This window comes from Perna viridis, chromosome 6 (assembly GCF_037379345.1).
Source record: "Perna viridis isolate PV_CMFRI_1.1 ecotype Kerala chromosome 6, ASM3737934v1, whole genome shotgun sequence".
NCBI lineage: Eukaryota > Metazoa > Mollusca > Bivalvia > Mytilida > Mytilidae > Perna > Perna viridis.
In genome coordinates this window covers 2,731,294-2,748,826 of record NC_142450.1, presented here as the reverse complement: position 1 = coordinate 2,748,826, position 17,533 = coordinate 2,731,294, and the positions used below count along the sequence as shown (strand labels likewise).

The window sequence follows — 17,533 nt, the reverse complement described above, 5'->3', positions numbered from 1 at the left end:
TAAACTAGATTCTAAGACTCTTACCCTAATGGTGCCCTGGTCCATGTTCCGAGTTTTAAGTGGTCGGGAGTACACTATTTTAAATTTCATGTACATTTTTGCGTTTGTCTTCTTTCCCTGTGTAGGTTTTTCCTTTGTTGGATTTTTGATTGCGTTTTTATCCATGTTTTATTGTCTCCCCTTATGGATCCGCATAATTTCCTCAAAGACTTTACACTAATTAAATGGGTTTTGGATTTTCTGTATTCTTTATTAAAAGAACAATAAAAGTAGTAAAAGATTTGCTCGGAGGCTTTATATTTCTTTAATGCAATGAAAGAGAACAAAAGACGTCAAAGTGGACATAATTCATTCAAATTTCAACTGCATCGTGAACATTGTGTTCTCAACATGAACAATTTATTTTCTATAAAATATCGCTTTGCAATGAACAAAACCTGATTTTTTGCAGGGAGACTTTTCGACACACTTGTCTCTCGTAGTAAGAGAATCTATCTTATACCCTTTATCCCCGGCAATCCATCCACATTTACAGGAAGTTTGACCAAGCGCCCGTGCTTCATTTAAAAGCTTTTCAGATGCGATCGTTGATCCAAACATTTTGCATAGCCTTGCTGCTTTATCAGACGTTAGATCTCCTTTATCTTTAGGTTCCCGAATATCAATAACCTGTCCTAAAAAGACATAATAACAAATAATTAGATCACACCTATCGTTCTTTCACAGTTACTGTGTCTACTTTGTATAACTAAAAAAATTCAAGTATGATTCCTCGGTTTTTACGAGCTGATTATGAAATGTGCTCAAGCAAAAACTTACGGTTTCGAATCATATCAAAGTCCTTAAGAAGACAACGTTTAGGTCTGCAACTCAGTAAGACACACACATTTTTGTACCGAAAAGTCTCATTTCCCCAAAACAACACGTTTGGAATGGTATACGATAGCGTTGGGAAATCCATGTAAATAGCAGAAAATTTGGGGAAAAAGTTCACTATATAAAAATAACGTTAGTTAATTAAAAGGGATGTTTTAACTAATATTTATTAGTTATGCGACTAATTTTTTTTGTATTTGTAACAACCCTGATTCTGAATTTCTTCTTATTTTGCACTTCTGTATTCTTAGGTTTAAAACTGCATTAGCTATCAAATTTGTTCAGTTCGGTTCTACATAATTTTGCTGATACAAAGAAATAATTTTGCACTAATGAAGCTATTAGTGTCGATTTGTATGTGACGTCGAGTATAGTGTCGATTTGTATGTGACGTCGAGTATAGTGTCGATAATACCTGTAGAATAACGTGAAAATAACGTTCTTTTTTGTTTTACTCATCGATAGATCTAATCTAATTATTTTTCTCCATTACTTCTGAAGATTGCTGAAAGGACATTCACCAGGGTTAAAAATACTTTAACCTGGCTAAAAAATAACAAAAACGGATAAACAGGTAAGTACAGGTTTTTTTTTCATTTCATTTCATCTACTTCTTGATTAGTTTTCAAATGATGACCATATTTGAGCCGCATTTAATAACAATACATACATTTCAAAAGGATCCTTGCGTTATATTCGAATTGTTTTTTAGTTTACGGCTAGAGTCCGTCGGTCTTCCTTGCCGATGAATACCTACTTTCGCTTTGCAATCAGATTTGTTATGAAAGAAGTGACCCTTACAGCACATGCGCGGATAAAGGTCACTAGAATCACATGCATATGAAATTATCTAGGTCGATTTTTTGTCTTGCAAGACAATAAATATATATACACCTATTTCATGTATTTAATGCATTTTATTTATGGATACCAAATGAAAATGTACAAGAAAAGCACTATTTAGTAGAAATAATTCAAGGTTAAGGTATATTTCAAAAGAAACAAAAAATTACGAAAATGACAGCCAATGCAGCTTCAAGTAAACAATATATACTGCGACTTCTTAAATTGTAATGAACAAATTGCCAGATATATTGAGTGTTTTTTTTTAGAACGACACGACCTTTATTGAATGCTTCAGAGGCTTTCCATGTGAGAATCTGGCAGATCCTGTGATATGATTTGCACAGGATGAAATTTATCCCACTGAAATTTTTGTTTTAATTTAATGCATGTAACATTATGTAACCAAAATTTAATTAAATCAAAGAAATGTGTCCTTTTTGTTAATGATTTCAATGCAACCCTACCGGTGTACCTGGTCCATGCTCCCAGTTTTTAGTGAAGTCCGAGTTGCTCATTTGGTTTTGTTGCTTTGCGTGTATGATTTTAGTTGCTTTGTGTTCTTTGTTGTGTATGTCTGTTTTCCATGTCTGGTCTTTGTCCTTGGATTGCATTCTTTAAATTACCGCTATAACCTTGGTTCCTTCGATTACTATTTCTAAGTAATTTATTTCTCTTTACTAACATGCAACTTAAAAAAGGGTGTGGTATGAAGTAGGTGGTATTTGTTTGAAGACAAAATTAGTCATGCGCCACTCAGTGCCTGGTTTTTGCTTGGACACCATATTAATATATGACAAGTTTATATTTCCTGGAACTAGAAAAAAAATGAAAGCGAGAGAGTTGACTTGTATTTCTAGACAAAGAAAAAATACAATAATTGTAGTTGCACTTTGCATGATAGAGGAAATAAATAACAATTTGACTAAGATAAGCTATGTAACTATAAATAGAACTTACCACAAATCAAATTGTTCAAAAAACCTTTAGAGCCGATCGGACAGGATTCACATTGATGTGTACTCTCGGAGTAATATTGTGTGTCTTTTGGACAACATATCGGCTTCCCAATGGTCTCTGTCGCTCTCTTAGATCTACAAGTATATATTAAATTTCTCAGATCGGGTAAACTTACCATATGTGCGATCTTCAATACACCATGTACAATATACGGTACTCCATGATCGATGTGCGATACACGATCCACGATATATGATTCACGTTAGAAAGGTACGTTTGCACGATCCAAACACTAATATATTTTGTAAAGGAAACAAATACAAAGACTTTAAGCGTATATTGCTAGGGAAATCACATGATTCGAACAGTTATTAAAATAACACAATCCAAGGACGATACGTAGACACACAAAAAGGAAAAAAACAATACAAAAGAACTTAAAATAAACAATGTAACATATATAAAGAAAAACAAATGAATCAGCAACCCGGACTCTATTTCAAAGTGAAACAACACTGAACAATAAAGTAGAGATTATATGTAAAAACGATTTTAAGGATAATCAAGGGAACCAAGGTTATAGCGGTAATCAAAACATTGTTATCCAGGGACAAAGACCAGACATGGAAAACAGACATACACAACAAAAAACATGAAGTAACTAAAATCGTACATACAAAGTTACAAAAGCAAATTAGCAACTAGGACTCTACTAAAACCTGGGAGCATGGACCAGGTGCACCGGTAGGGTAAGCGTCCTCTACGCTATACCAAAGATGTTGAAATAAGAAGCACAGTCCACTAAAGAAAAGTTGTTCAAAGAAAGTACAACTTCTGATCAGTGTTTTATAGCTTTTTTATTTCTTATTACAGTAAAACATATATGATATAAATTAAATCAGAAGAGTCCGACTACGTATCTAAGAGTAATCATTAGAACCAAGATTCTAGCCGGGGAATCCAGGGACGAAGACCAGACATCGAAAGCAGACATACACAAAGATAACATAAATTAACCAATTTACCGCATACAAAGTAACAAAACTAAATGAGGATTCAACTAAAAACAAGGTGAAAGGGAGACTCATACAGATTACCGATTAACTATGATCTTCTTAAATAAGAAGGACAGAAACACTATTTAACAATATTTTACTAAAGTTTGCACCACGCTTGTTATTATTTTTTTTTTGTTCTGATATGAGGACATCTTGTTCTGTTGTCATCTTATGGTTATACTTTTTAATGTTCATCAAATTTTGAAAGAAAACTTTGATCTCTGAGGTCATTTAAGTTCTACCTTGTATTGATCGTCTTCCTTATTAATTGTATTCCGTTTCACCTTAGTAGCAGTTTTTTTTAAATGAAAATCAGACAAAAACTAATTAATTTATGCCAAATACCTTACCAAACTAACTCTGTTCTTTCAGAAATATTTACTGATCATATGACCAGTCTTAGTTTCTCATTGTGTTGTTGAACATTTAAAAAAATAAAATAGATTGTACATATATTGGTATTTTGCCAGAGTTATCGTTCTTGTTTTGGCTTAATTGGAATTTTTAGTTTGAGTTGGCAGTATGATTTTTTTTTAAATGAAAGGCCTTAAAACATGAAGGACAATCAGTACGTAGATTTTGTTTGTTGGGGTTTAACGTCCGAGCAGCAATATTTCAGCTATATTCAGACGATGAACATGAAGTGGATGATAAAATGAACATGAAATGATAATGAAATGAAAAAAGGATGGGACACAAAGACAATGGGGTCGACAAATTTGCCACTGGAAATAGGGAGAGCTGGGTAGGGTTGGGCAATTTAGCCTCCTGTGGCGGATCCCTATGGTTCCTACTCCGGGAGAATACCACAGTAGGGTTCAATAAACGTGGCATCTTTCCCAACACGGTGCACCACTATGGTTTGCGGTCAGGTTTTCCGTATTATAGCCTGACAACCCCAGCATGTAACACGCCAAGGGTACCCCATTCCACCACCTGGGGCACACATCCCAGTTGCTCTGTGGGCAGAGCGCCCTAGCCCCCGGGTAGGGTTTTGAGCACTATTAAGTCGCCTTTTACGACAAGCTTAGCGCTGCTGCAGGCCTATTCTTTTAACACCCGGACCTGCACGGGGCTTCAGTACGTAGAACCTAGCATATGTACACTAAGGATGACAACAAAATAATCTAACACTAAACAAGTCCATAATCAAGTCAATTCCAACATAAATTTGGAAAAAAATATAAATATGTAATAGTTCTGATTTGGTATAGGCATTTCAAACAAAATTGTCGATTAAATATAAACCTATCTCCTCCACTGAAGCGTTAATATACCAGTGATGATTAAATAGTATTTACATGACTTTGCTTCATATCGGTAAATCAGAGGTCACATCAGCATAAAAAACAAAGAACAACCAAAAAAAAATCATTTAGGACGAATACCCCGATTCAGGAGTCTGTTACGCAGACATCTATGGTTTTCAAGGAAAGGAAACAAGAGTGGTTAGTACTTTCTCTAGCGTATCGAATCAATTGTGGCATATACACACCATATACAGGAGATGAGGGTATATAAAAGAGAATCAATAAATTGGGTGGTATTTCTACACTATCAACCACCTCTACTGTAAGCAGTGTCTGATTTTTTGTATAGACTGCTGTTTGAAAGTAGATAATCAGAGCATTGAGACATTTACCTTGCTGCATGTGTCGTTCGTTGTGGTGCACTGAAATGGCAAACCCTTATTCCAAGTTGTATATCTAAATCAGTTACTGGTTCACTTAAATGTACATCTTTGTAACCCGTAACTTTTATGTGAAACTTAGAGTATATGGAATGTAACAAATCATCCTTGTTTTCTTGAACTGCAATAAGTAAGAAAGAAATACATAAAATAAAATAATAAAACAAAATTTAAAAAATTCTCTATAATGTTGTTGTTTATATACTTCTAGAACGACAAGACATTTTCTATACCACACTAAAAAGGTGAAAACTTTGCATTTGCAATACATTTTTGTGTGATTGTGTATCATTTTCTATACAATCGGATTGGTAGATAGTATACATTGGACGCCATTGGTGCTGTCATAGACGGATGGTCGCTAGAGTATCCGTCATAAAAGATGCCGAAGGTATATCGGCCTAAATAATATAGACATTAAAGAAAAAAAAAATGTTAAAAATTATCGCGGTTTTTAGTTTCAACATAATAACAAATTGGCTCGATTGTTATGATTCTGAAACTTATATTTTGAGATGTTAAACTTTCAGTCAAAATGAATTTCGAATTTTCCAAAGCACTGGAAATCGTGAATTTGAATAACTATTTATTAAACGAATCCAACTACTTCATATATCATTACTTAGGACACTATACCACACAAAGTTCTTGGTAAAAAATGTTTAACATGATAGGAACTCGTTTCTTCTTATTATATTATATGGCACATGATAGGAACTTATTTCATATAACTTTGTGTTTTGAACTCATGATTATCATTTTTCAGAAGATTTTCCAATATTGGCACTTGTCCTTTGAAGATAGAATATAAATGATGAGTAATTCCTTAAAGATTTTGTTTTGAAGGGGAAACGCTATCAGAAACAATACACACATCAAATGTTGTGGAATTTTGCTTAGTTTGATGTATAGCATCGAATGCCTCCTCTTAAGAATAATACCGTTCTGTTCCTAAAGACACAGTTTTACTCATTGATATATAAGATTATGTATCGCTATTATTCTAATATTTGAACCAGCATTTAAATGTTACAAATGTAGTCTCTGTAAAATCAGGCAGTCGGTGAAACATAGTAGGAAAAAAAGTTTTGAAAGTTCAATTTGAATACATGTTTTTTATAACAAAGGAAACGAGTCGAAAATTATTTTCATATAGGGTAACGATGAAATCGTCACCCTATTATAAGAGATCTGACTATGGTAAATAGGGTGGGAAACACCAATGACCGTGTTCCTCTGGTCTTGACAAATCGCCCTTATAATGTTGCAATCCATAGTATCCTTATTCGCTACTTTAAATCCATAATTCCTAAAGAAGAATACTTGTTTTAGTATTCAACGATTGGCTTCAAATTACTGCTTATAGATTAGGAAAGAGTCTGAAAGCACACCTTGTTACAATTTCTTTCAAGAGTGCAACTAGACGCCTCATGCCAGTTACAAAGGTACAAGACACTGTGAGCGACCACGATGTTCGATATGGGGAAACTGACGAGGTCATCGGGAACAGCTAATGTCTTAATAAGTTAAAAGATGGTTTCATACTAACTAAGAAAACATCGTTTACGCTTTTGGGTTGCAAAGGTTGTAAAGTGATTTATATTTGCTAGCTCTATCGGAGTTTGATGAAAGTAGAACTTAAACATTGGAAAGGATTATCCAGTCGGTGAACCTATTCGGGAGGCAAAAAGCGGTGTCGACGACATGAAAGTGACTGTCTTTAGAAACATTCTCAGGCAAAAAAACAACGAAAGTTCCGTTCCAGGAACAACGTATCATGAGCTTTTTAAGACTGCCCTCCCCTTTAAAATGAACGTCTAAACCTTCATTATGTAGTGACCATAACAAGGTTTTCCTTTGTCTTTCGTCAGCTACAATAACAATATCATAGTTTTCCATGAAATAGATACATCTTCCTTTCAATACTTTGTGCCCCTGACGAAGGATTAAGAGTCCATATACTTTATATATTTTTAGGTTTAATATATATTTTATTTGTATGTATATGTAATTCCTTGTTGCGTTCTAAACGTATCTGATAATATAAGATCAGTTGGTTTTACACATGCATGCTTCTGAATTATTCTATTTTGGCTGATTCGAAGAGAGACTTACACTTAATGAAGCAAATTTAATCAAACATAGAACGAGAACAAGAATACATTAATTATCTGTCAGAGTGGGTAAAGGCCGTGAGGTCTTTAATTTTGAAACGAAGTTTTAAGTAGATCAATGAGTATCAATGCTACATCAGGGTTATGTTGCTATGCGATTGAAGTCATCAGTTCAGAAGTTTTATGGTCGTCAACATGACCCTGTAGATCGTTACGATGTATCCATGTGGACCAAGACAATTGATTTGTTCTATCTGTCATAGGTTTCCTTTCCTCTTTTGTCTACACCGAACTTGAGTTTTTTATGAGCAGGACAACGGGTATTTCAGGAAATGCTGAGGACGTTTACCCAACCTTTGCACCTGGTCCATGCTTCCAGTTTTTATTGCTTTTGTTATGTTGTGCACTGTATCTGTTTCTTGTTTCTGTTTCTATATTTTGTTTCCGCTGAATCTTGGTTCCCTCGAAAACTCTTGAAATAAAGCATGTTTCGTCCGCCTATATTTTCACGTTTGACTTAATGTTTGATTTGTTATTTATTTATTAGTATGGAACTACGCCTAAATACAGTTCTTATATGGTACAAACTTTACATGTACACGTACACTATATACTCCCATTTCCCATAGATAAAATCCCCCGAATATCACAATTGCATTTACTTTATCAAATATTTACATTATTGAATTCAAATTCATGCTTTTGAATTCTTTAACATTTAAAAATGTTGCATTCATTTAAATTTAATACATTCATCATATCAATAAATGCTTTAAAATATTAATTCCATAAATCCTTTTTGAAATCCCCATTCTCCCATACACTATCCTTTTTCTCTATCTCTCCCTTTTTCTCATTCCCCACCCCACCATATAGAATGGGAAATTGTTCCCATACAAGTAATGTAATATGTTTGCATTATTGAGGTAGTAATTATCTAATACTCACTTGGCGTGGTTGGACACAGATTCGTGAATAGAGGACGGTAATTTCCTCCACAATTAAAATAGGGATTAGAAAAAGAGACGAGCCTACATCGAGATCCCTCCATGTATGCCGTCTGTATGAGATTTCTCTTTTGTTCACTACGGGGTATAACGTAGTATGTTTTAGAGTCTTCTCTTAATCTGTTGTCGATGTTTGTCGGCATCACGAAAGTGCGAACCTAAAGAGGACAATATTTCTATTTAAGGAGGTATACCTAGGGTAAAGGACACAACTCTTACCAATCACTGGAACGTTTGTATTCAGTATTTTACATCAATCTCGTGTAAGCATCAAAGTAACTTGGGTTGATTTCACTCTGTTTCAAACGAAAGCTTTATAGGCTTTGGTAAAATTAAATATGATACAAACATATCACTGATTTCAAGAGTTATGTCCCCTACCCAAGGTTTACCTACTTACATAATAGATTAAAACATTTTATATTGAAATGTGGCATTATACTATATTAATTCATTTGCATTTTGATTGTTTTTGTTTTTTTTGGGGTGAGGGTTGCGTATTGTTGATATAGCAATCAAGAGTACCACGATTTTAGCGGACACAAAAAGAATGCATTCAATGCATCAACACTAGACAGGAAAATCAGGAATTCGTGTTGTGAAAATGATTGTAATGAACTGGACACTGACTTATTACATTTGTACCGTAGATAGTAATTCACATCTGTGATGAAAACAATACAGAGATACAATACATCGATAAAACAAACAAGGATTATGTCACATCTATAAGCCTGTTTCTTTTGATAGTAAATTCAATGTGTTTTGCGTTCCAATGATTTGTAAGAGTTGTGGCCCTTACCCTAGGTCTACCTCCTAAAATTATAAGTATGAACAGTTTTGTGATCAAGTTTTCCGTAAGTTTTCGGATTTAATCATATGCTGGTTGAGAAAAAAATGTTACTTACTTCATTTCCACTTTTGCCGTAGCTTGGAAGATATACTTCAAGCGCAGAAAGATAAAATGTGTCATTACGTAATTCGTCCGAAAACTTGGAATGTTTGATCCACCACTTGCTATTTGGTATTTGGAATGGTATTTCTTCACCTCTAAATAGTCTTCGAACATCCAACCATGCATGTTCTCCTGCATTGTCAGTTTTTTTGGTAGGAACGCTGATAAACCTATGATCGATTCTGCATTTTGGTTTTGGAAGAGAAAGTAGAGTATCAACATTCGTTAACAGGCCATTGCACGAGCTAGGTCGTGTTCCTCCGTTTTCATATTCCATTATATCACACAGCATGTGGATATTTGTTGCTTGTATTATATAATAGGACAAAGAAGAAAATGTCATTAACTTGGAAACGGTTTGCTGTGACACTTTTTGTTCATTTCGTGCTTCAGACGAACCCTTTTTAAGCAAATTTGCACTATGTATTTGAGTAAGACTCCGCATAATATTTGCCGTTGTTTCCACAAGTTCGAACTGAAGGTCATATATATCTGTCTGGGTTGCTACTAATTGTGATGCCGCTATTTTTATTTCTCTACATAACTTCTTTGCATTTAAGGCTTGTCTTATTACGTTAGCTCCGACGCCGCTTGTTGAATCTATATCATCGCACACATCATCTAAAAACAAACTCCAATAACTATCAAGCTTCGCTAAATCCCCTTTTGTGACTTGTGGAGAGTAATTAGTGTAGTCACTCAGGAAACTTGATTGATAAGCTTCAAAACCTTCGCCCGATCCCATTGCTATGTCACTTGCTTTATCCATGATGAATTTAATATTTTTAATCATTCGTTGGTTTTTGTTAAGTTTTTTAGCCAATGTTAAACTATGACTTACCAAGTTTTTAAAATTTGTATGAACTTGCCTGGATTCAAACATCACTCTTCCTTTTTCTGCTAATTGCTGAATAGTGTCAAACTGGTCATCAGCATTTCCACTTCCAACTGCCCATTTCCAAGGATTTCCCGCCATCGCTAACTGAATCCCTAGCTTAATACCTTCTTCGACGAAATCAACAGAAGCAGAGCTTATCAAAATTTTCTTCAGTAAAAACATCCTTTTCCTAAGATCTTTTATGTTCTTTTTAAACCGGTTTTGATACATATTAACTCTACTTCTAATATAATCAACGTCAGCATAAAGCTTCGTCTTTGTAAAATTTGCAACGTTAGAAAAGTACTTTCCAACTTGCTTAAATTTGTTTTCAATTTTGTCGTTGATTTTGTTAGCACTGATTTGAAAAATATGAGCATTTTGTTCTGCTATTTTTTTTATTTCAGAACTTCTTAAATTTTTTATGTACTCCCGCATGTTAACGTTAGTATTAAGAATCTTTCGAATATTTTTAGTTCCAATTTCGTATGTGTCGATGTAGACAGTAAGCTCGTAAAAAACCTTTGCAGATATACAAACTAACCACCTAAGAGAGGGAAATGGTGCTGTGTAGTCGCATGGCAGGTACATTGTTTTTGGTAATACTTTTAAAATTTTCCTTGCAAAAGACAAATCGTTTGATTTAAAATCGTCATGCAACTTGTTAAATATTGCTAAATATGCTTCGGTTATATATGTATCTGTCAACGTATCGTCATAAAGGCTAGAAATATCAGTAGGCATCCTATGTTTCATGCTATGAAAATTTATGTTGACTGCATATTTGTAATACTTAAATATTGGTAAATCTGTTTGCCAGTTTAATGAAGAACTTAAATGACAAATCTGCTCAACAGAGTCTACCAAATCAAATATTGATTGTAGTTGACAAACCGACTCAGTACTTCTGTCATCACATATCGTTTTCACTTCACGACGTACATTTTTCGCTACCGATCTTTGTAAAGGTTTTGACCATGTACAAAATTCCTGTTTTGAGTGTAAAAGATTGCTCCACCTTGCAACATAAATCCATTGAGCGATTGGATGTGGTTGGTTACTGCCGACAATACCGCAATCTAAATCAAGGAACACTCTGTCTAGATACCAAGGAGTTAAGAGAACTGTATACATCTCTCCAGAATACGTCCAGCTAGGGTCAATTATCTTTTCGAGTCTCATTAGATCATCAATAAGATTATGTCCAATTTTCGCTATTCTAAAGTAAGCGCATTCAGGTGTGAATTCTGTTTTACGTAAACATTGTTTTTTAATTTCTTCTTTCTTTTTTAGGTTTATTTTGCCATTAAATATATTTTTGCCAATATCTTCCAAATGTGCACTTAATTTTACCTTGAAATCTTCTATATATGGTCCATCGTCCTTACCTGGTAAGGCAAACAACAAACAGAATTTTCGAAATTCGGAACTTACAGAAACTGCTTTCGAGCTTGACTCAGTGAGAACGACCATAATTATGACAGCGGAAGCTAAAACTATGCAGTTTGCCATGTTGGATAATGCCTCTATAAAATACATATAATAATCGAATGAGTCAATACGTTTCATGGTATGCTACATTTGTAGTGGTTATTGGTTCAGTAGATAGAAAACTTACTGAAATTATTTGCATATTACTAGTAATCCACGGCATAGTTTTGATCGAGCTTCGCATTTAAAGTACCAGTCTATATAAAATGTAGGCCCAGCTTAAAAGTTGAGGCGATTCATGGTGTAAAAAAAAACAACCGAAAAGAAGGTGCTTATTCTGTCCGCGTATTATTTATAGTTACACAAGGAAAGCCCTTTCTATATTTATATTTGCATTATATGAGGAAACTATACTTTCAACTTCCACTAAAAATAACCAAATTAAACCTATTCTAGAATGAAGAGTTTTGCAATTGTAATCAAATGAATCAAGATTTAAGCGGAAATCAAACGATTGTAATCCAGAGACAAAGACCAGACATGGATGGATAACAGACATACACAACAACGAACATAAAAAATACATATAAAGAAACAAAAGTAAATGAGCAACTTAGACTCCACTAAAAACTGGGAGCATGGACCAGGAGAACCAGTAGAGTGAACATCCTCTGCTTTTTTAGATATTGCAAATTGCCAATTTCATACACAATTTGTTTTTCTCTCGATTGAGTCAACAACTTAAACTGTTTATGTAACATCTTTTATTCTGTCTTAAGTAGAAATAAAAATGAAATCAGTGGATGTTTATTATTTCATCATATTGCATGAATTCACACTTATTTAATTTTAATAAAGACTGCTTTCCAAACGTTTGAAATAACAATAAATGGATAATTTGCTTGAATTTGAGAAAAAAAGAAATAATAACCAGTTTCATTTTAACTATGCAGCCCAAAAAATAAATCAAAAGAAAAATATTACACGAAAGAGAAACATATATTTTGACATAACAAAAAATTACTTTTTTTCTCGTTAAAGGTAGAAAAAGTGTAATTATGAATCATTGCAATGGTTTTATCAATTTAAACTTTCTAATAGTGTTGTTGATGAACTTATTGAATCTAATTGATTTTTTATGAAGATTCTGCATACATGTAAAAACATCTGTGTTTTTAATTAATACAACCCTATTTTGAATAGAAGAAGGGGTGATAAATGTTGTCTCAATGGCCAAAAATACAACCAAAAATTAATTGTAATTGTAGAAAGACATTATCCAATGACAAGAAACATTGTTTTTCCTCATATTCATTTATGTTATGAACAACTGCAATACATTGTATCATAACAACAAAGTTGGAAATTGAAGGCAATATGCATAGCATAATATCCCTACACCTTTGTGACTTATAATTTATAAAAAGTCACTTAAACATCACTTATTATCAAAACTAAGTAGTATTCCAACTAAACACCGTGCAAAATGTGATGCATGGTTGAAATGCCTACATTTTTTATTCTTGATAAATTGTTTTTTTTTATAAATATAGAATTCAAAATTTAGGAAGATAACTCTGCAAATCCTGGAATACAACAGAAACTATTGTATTTTCAATGAGAATTATTTTATAAGAAAATATAAATTAGGATGAATGATTATGCTTTCTATCATATACACCCTTGGAACAACTTAATAACAAAAATACAAATGTGTAGCCTTTTTGTGGGTGTATCACACAGTGCAGAATTTCCATGATTCTTACAAAGACTGTTATTTAAGTATTTAGTTTTTAATCAACATATATTCATACGAAATTCCATTACCATATGTTTATGTTATGCTTTTGTCGTGTAATTTCCTTGTGTGATTAATCTCAGTCATTTGTGTTGTTGGTGGGCTACCACAAATGAATAAGAAGTTTTTGGTTAATTTAGAAAAATAATAAGGTTGATGAGCATGATTAGCTATCAAGAATTAATGTCTCTAAGCACACACATTTTCTACAATAATGAAATGGTTTTTAAAAGGCCTAATATGGCCCGCGACATTTAATTAATAAGAGAACTTTTTTTTTTAAATGTACCAAGCGATGTTGATCAAGTATTACAGAAAACATGTTTACATGTAACAGTTTTAATGCGAAGTTATTAAAGATGTATGTCTATATTTTTTTTAAACAGCACTTGTTTGACAACCTAACGCCTACCATACGGTTGTCAAAACTATTTCCATGGGTTGTTTTCTTTATCTCAGAGTTGTAAAAAAGCACCAGAAGCTATTACAGCTTATTAGTAAGCTTATTATTGTTCTACACTAGTATCGGGAGTGCTTGTTCTACACTAGTATCGGGAGTGCTTGTTCTACACTGGTATCGGGAGTGCCTTGTTCTACACTAGTATCGGGAGTGCCTTGTTCTACACTAGTATCGGGAGTGCTTGTTCTACACTAGTATCGGGAGTGCCTTGTTCTACACTAGTATCGGGAGTGTCTTGTTATACACTAGTATCGGGAATGCCTTTCACAATTTTTTTTCTGTGGCCAGAGTTGTAAGTAGCAGTCTCTAGCAAAATCAGACAGGTGGTGATTTATGCATGTCAAAACCCCACCGAATTTAGTTTTATTTCAAAAACCATAACCAGTCTTAGTTTTTCATTTGGGGGTTGCGCTTTTGAGATAAAATTTATATAGATTGTATATGAAATTGGCACTCTGCAAGAGTTATCGTTCTTGATTTGGTTTGATATGGTTGATTTTAGTGGGATATTAAAGTGCAGTTTTCTCGAAAGTACAAATTTAAATACAGAAAGGACTATTGTCACATAAAAATATAGCATATGTAGATCAAAAACACATCTTCTGATTCATGGATTTTTCTACACCATGAATCACCTTACCATAGGCAGTGCCTGATTGTTATATGAACTGATACTTAATTTTACTAATCAGTATAAGAACAATTCCGAGATCGACTTTCAATTAGTTGTTGGCATTGTTTCTAAGATTGTCTTTTACAACATTACTGTCAAAATATAATGTTAGAAATATCGAGTAAACATTAACTGTCCACTTCTTGAAGCAGCCCATTTATTGAAGGTTAAGGCTTTTCATGCAAAACCTGCTGTTCAAAAGTGATAAGACAGGCAGAAATATGATATAATGCTAAATTAGTTTTTTCGTTGTCATGTTCTTTGACAGGCTCTAAAAAGTAATTTTCAAAATTAGAAATTCAATAACCTTCAATTGACATTTTTTTGGGGGAAATTTACCACCGTCTTTAAATTAATTTTTGTTTATATTGGCATTTTGTGATCTTATCTCAAACAGCATACATTTGCTTAAAATGTATACAAATTGTTAATGATTTCTTGGCTGGTTTCGTTTAGATTATAATTGGTTGTATAATTCGTATTCACTAATTTGTTATCATTTATGTTGTTTTACATTTCTTTGTACATTTTTAAAACAAATTTAAATGCACACACAACTTGTACACAGTATATGCATGCTATAAAATGCTTTCAGAAAATAATTTGAAAGGCAATTGAAAAGGTAATCAATGGAACCGGGATTCTAGCGGAAATGTAATCCAGGGATAACGACCAGACAAACGCAACACAGATTACAAAGTAATTAAAATAATACATACCAATTAACAAAAACCAAAATAATATATGCAAGGTAACAAAAGTACATGAGCAACTCGGACTCCACTAAAAACTGGGAGCACGGATTTACTTCACCTGTATGGTAAGCGTCGTCTGCTATTCTAGAAACTCCGCCGAGTTTCTAATAAAATATCAAGTCCTGGTTATTCGAAAGAGGAAAACTGTGTGATAACGTGACCTAAATATAGGATGAAAAGTTTGAACACAGATTCTTACTTACTTGTATCTTTTACAAAATCATGTTTGGCGTCTAAAACCTTAAAACGCATTGCTTTAAATATGTATTTATTTATTAAAACACATGCTTCAAAGTTTCAAGTGATTGAATTAAGATAAGAAATTACATATCATATAGATTAGTAAATTCTTGAAATTGTCATGCCCATATAAAAATACGTTATTATTATTACAGTAACCATATTGATGTGCCACGTGTTCAATCAAATTTGTATTGTAAATAGTTATAAAGTACACAAAGGAACTTTTAACTCTTAGAAGTTTAGCAAACTAGAATGGTACTAGACCAAACTGAGAAAAATAAAATTCGTTAAAGACCAGTGGGAAAACAAACTGATATCTAACGAATATTATTCGTTCTCAACACATATGATATGGTTCTCTTGTCAGTTATCAAACCAATATTTACCGAAGTAGTCATTTATACGTCATAGATGTAAGTCGTTTTTTATTAAACCTTGATCCTTTCCTGAGTCAACTTTGTGGGCATTTCCAACGGTAATCGATCTCAGTAATTTATTTGAACTGAAATACTAAAAAAATGTGTTTGTCATTCCCAATGTATTTCAAATGCCACCATCCATTGCTCGATCGTTTTCACAAAATGACTGACGGACTCGATCAGTCGATTCCTCCTTCATCTGATTTCACCTTTTATAAGCAGACGGCCGCAACGTGCAAGAAGGAAGAACGTATCACTCTTTAAAATGTTTGCCAAATCACAGCTGATTTGAGGGCCAACTGATGTATTTCTAATGAAACCCGACAAAATTAACATAATTTAAGTGTGATTGAAAGAGGAGATGGAATCTGCAAAGTAAATCCTTCATTTCTAAAGATAAATGAGTTTGATGAATATTGTTTTTATATGTTCTAATTTTTTCTCGAGACTTAACTTTATATTGGATTCCATCATTATAATTAAAACAAAAATATTTATATAACAATCTTTACAAAGATTTAGCCAATACGATTATGAATGAAACGTAAAACGTCGTATTAAAACATTATTTTACTGTCGGCGACAAAGGGATTAGTAATTAAGGGAACAAGATGAAAATGATCACTGACTTATTGGAATTAAATAAACTTAAAGTAAACGAATTTAACAACCTCAAAAAGATCTTATGAAATCTGGTAATATGCATTTTCAGTCTCCTGAAAAGAATTTCTTGAAAAACGTAATTTACTGAATAGTAAAAACGTAATCAAGGGAAACAGGATTCTAGTGGAAATCAAAAGAATGTAACCCAGGGAGAAAGACCAGACTTGGAAAACAGACACACGCAACAAAAACATAAAATAACCAAAATAATTTATATAAAGTAACGAAAGTGGTCAACTCGGACACCACTAAAATCTGGGAATATGGACCATGTGCACCGGCAGGGGAAGCGTTCTCTGCTTCATGTCAAAGACAAATCCATACCAATACCCGCGGAGTTGTTCATAAAAAGTCAATGGTAGACAGAAGAGGGAAGGAAAACTATGACATGTTGAACAAATCAGTTGTCATGGATGGTGCAGATGGATACACCGCTACGATCCACGAGTTCATGATGGAGACCATAAAACTTCTGTAAGTGATGACTTTAATCTCGTAACAACATCACCCTGTACCACAAGCCTAATTGTATCTATTGCGATACAAGAAAGTCTGCATAGTTACTCCATACGAATATTCTAAGGGATGTTGCCACAGAAAAGTTGAATATTGAATGTAAAGTCATTGGGTTTGTCGTATAATTTTGTCAGTATATTTCCTTTACCATCGAGGTCAAGATATAAGATCGAATTCCGGTGTTTTTTAATAAAC

General features: G+C 33.5%; 1 protein-coding gene across 1 annotated transcript; it reads right to left on the bottom strand.

Annotated features, from left to right (window-relative positions):
- Nucleotides 1-276: 276 nt before the first annotated feature.
- Nucleotides 277-15,749, bottom strand: LOC148613214 (uncharacterized). Its single transcript, XM_088586450.1, has 6 exons — nt 15,701-15,749; nt 9,457-11,906; nt 8,490-8,706; nt 5,380-5,548; nt 2,680-2,813; nt 277-674 (listed from the first exon to the last, which is right to left on the bottom strand). The coding sequence occupies exons 1-6, from the start codon at nt 15,747-15,749 to the stop codon at nt 400-402; spliced, it is 3,294 nt and encodes a 1,097-aa protein (XP_088442576.1). The 3' UTR covers nt 277-399.
- Between the last annotated feature and the right edge of the window lie 1,784 nt (nt 15,750-17,533).

Coding starts and splice junctions, on each gene's coding strand:
- LOC148613214 (XM_088586450.1), bottom strand. CDS start 15,749: ATGCGTTTTAAGGTTTTAGACGCCAAACATGATTTTGTAAAAGATACA. Junction 8,707..9,456: donor ACGGCAAAAGTGGAAATGAA/GTAAGTAACATT, acceptor TGTCCTCTTTAG/GTTCGCACTTTCGTGATGCC. Junction 5,549..8,489: donor TCTGTGTCCAACCACGCCAA/GTGAGTATTAGA, acceptor TACTTATTGCAG/TTCAAGAAAACAAGGATGAT.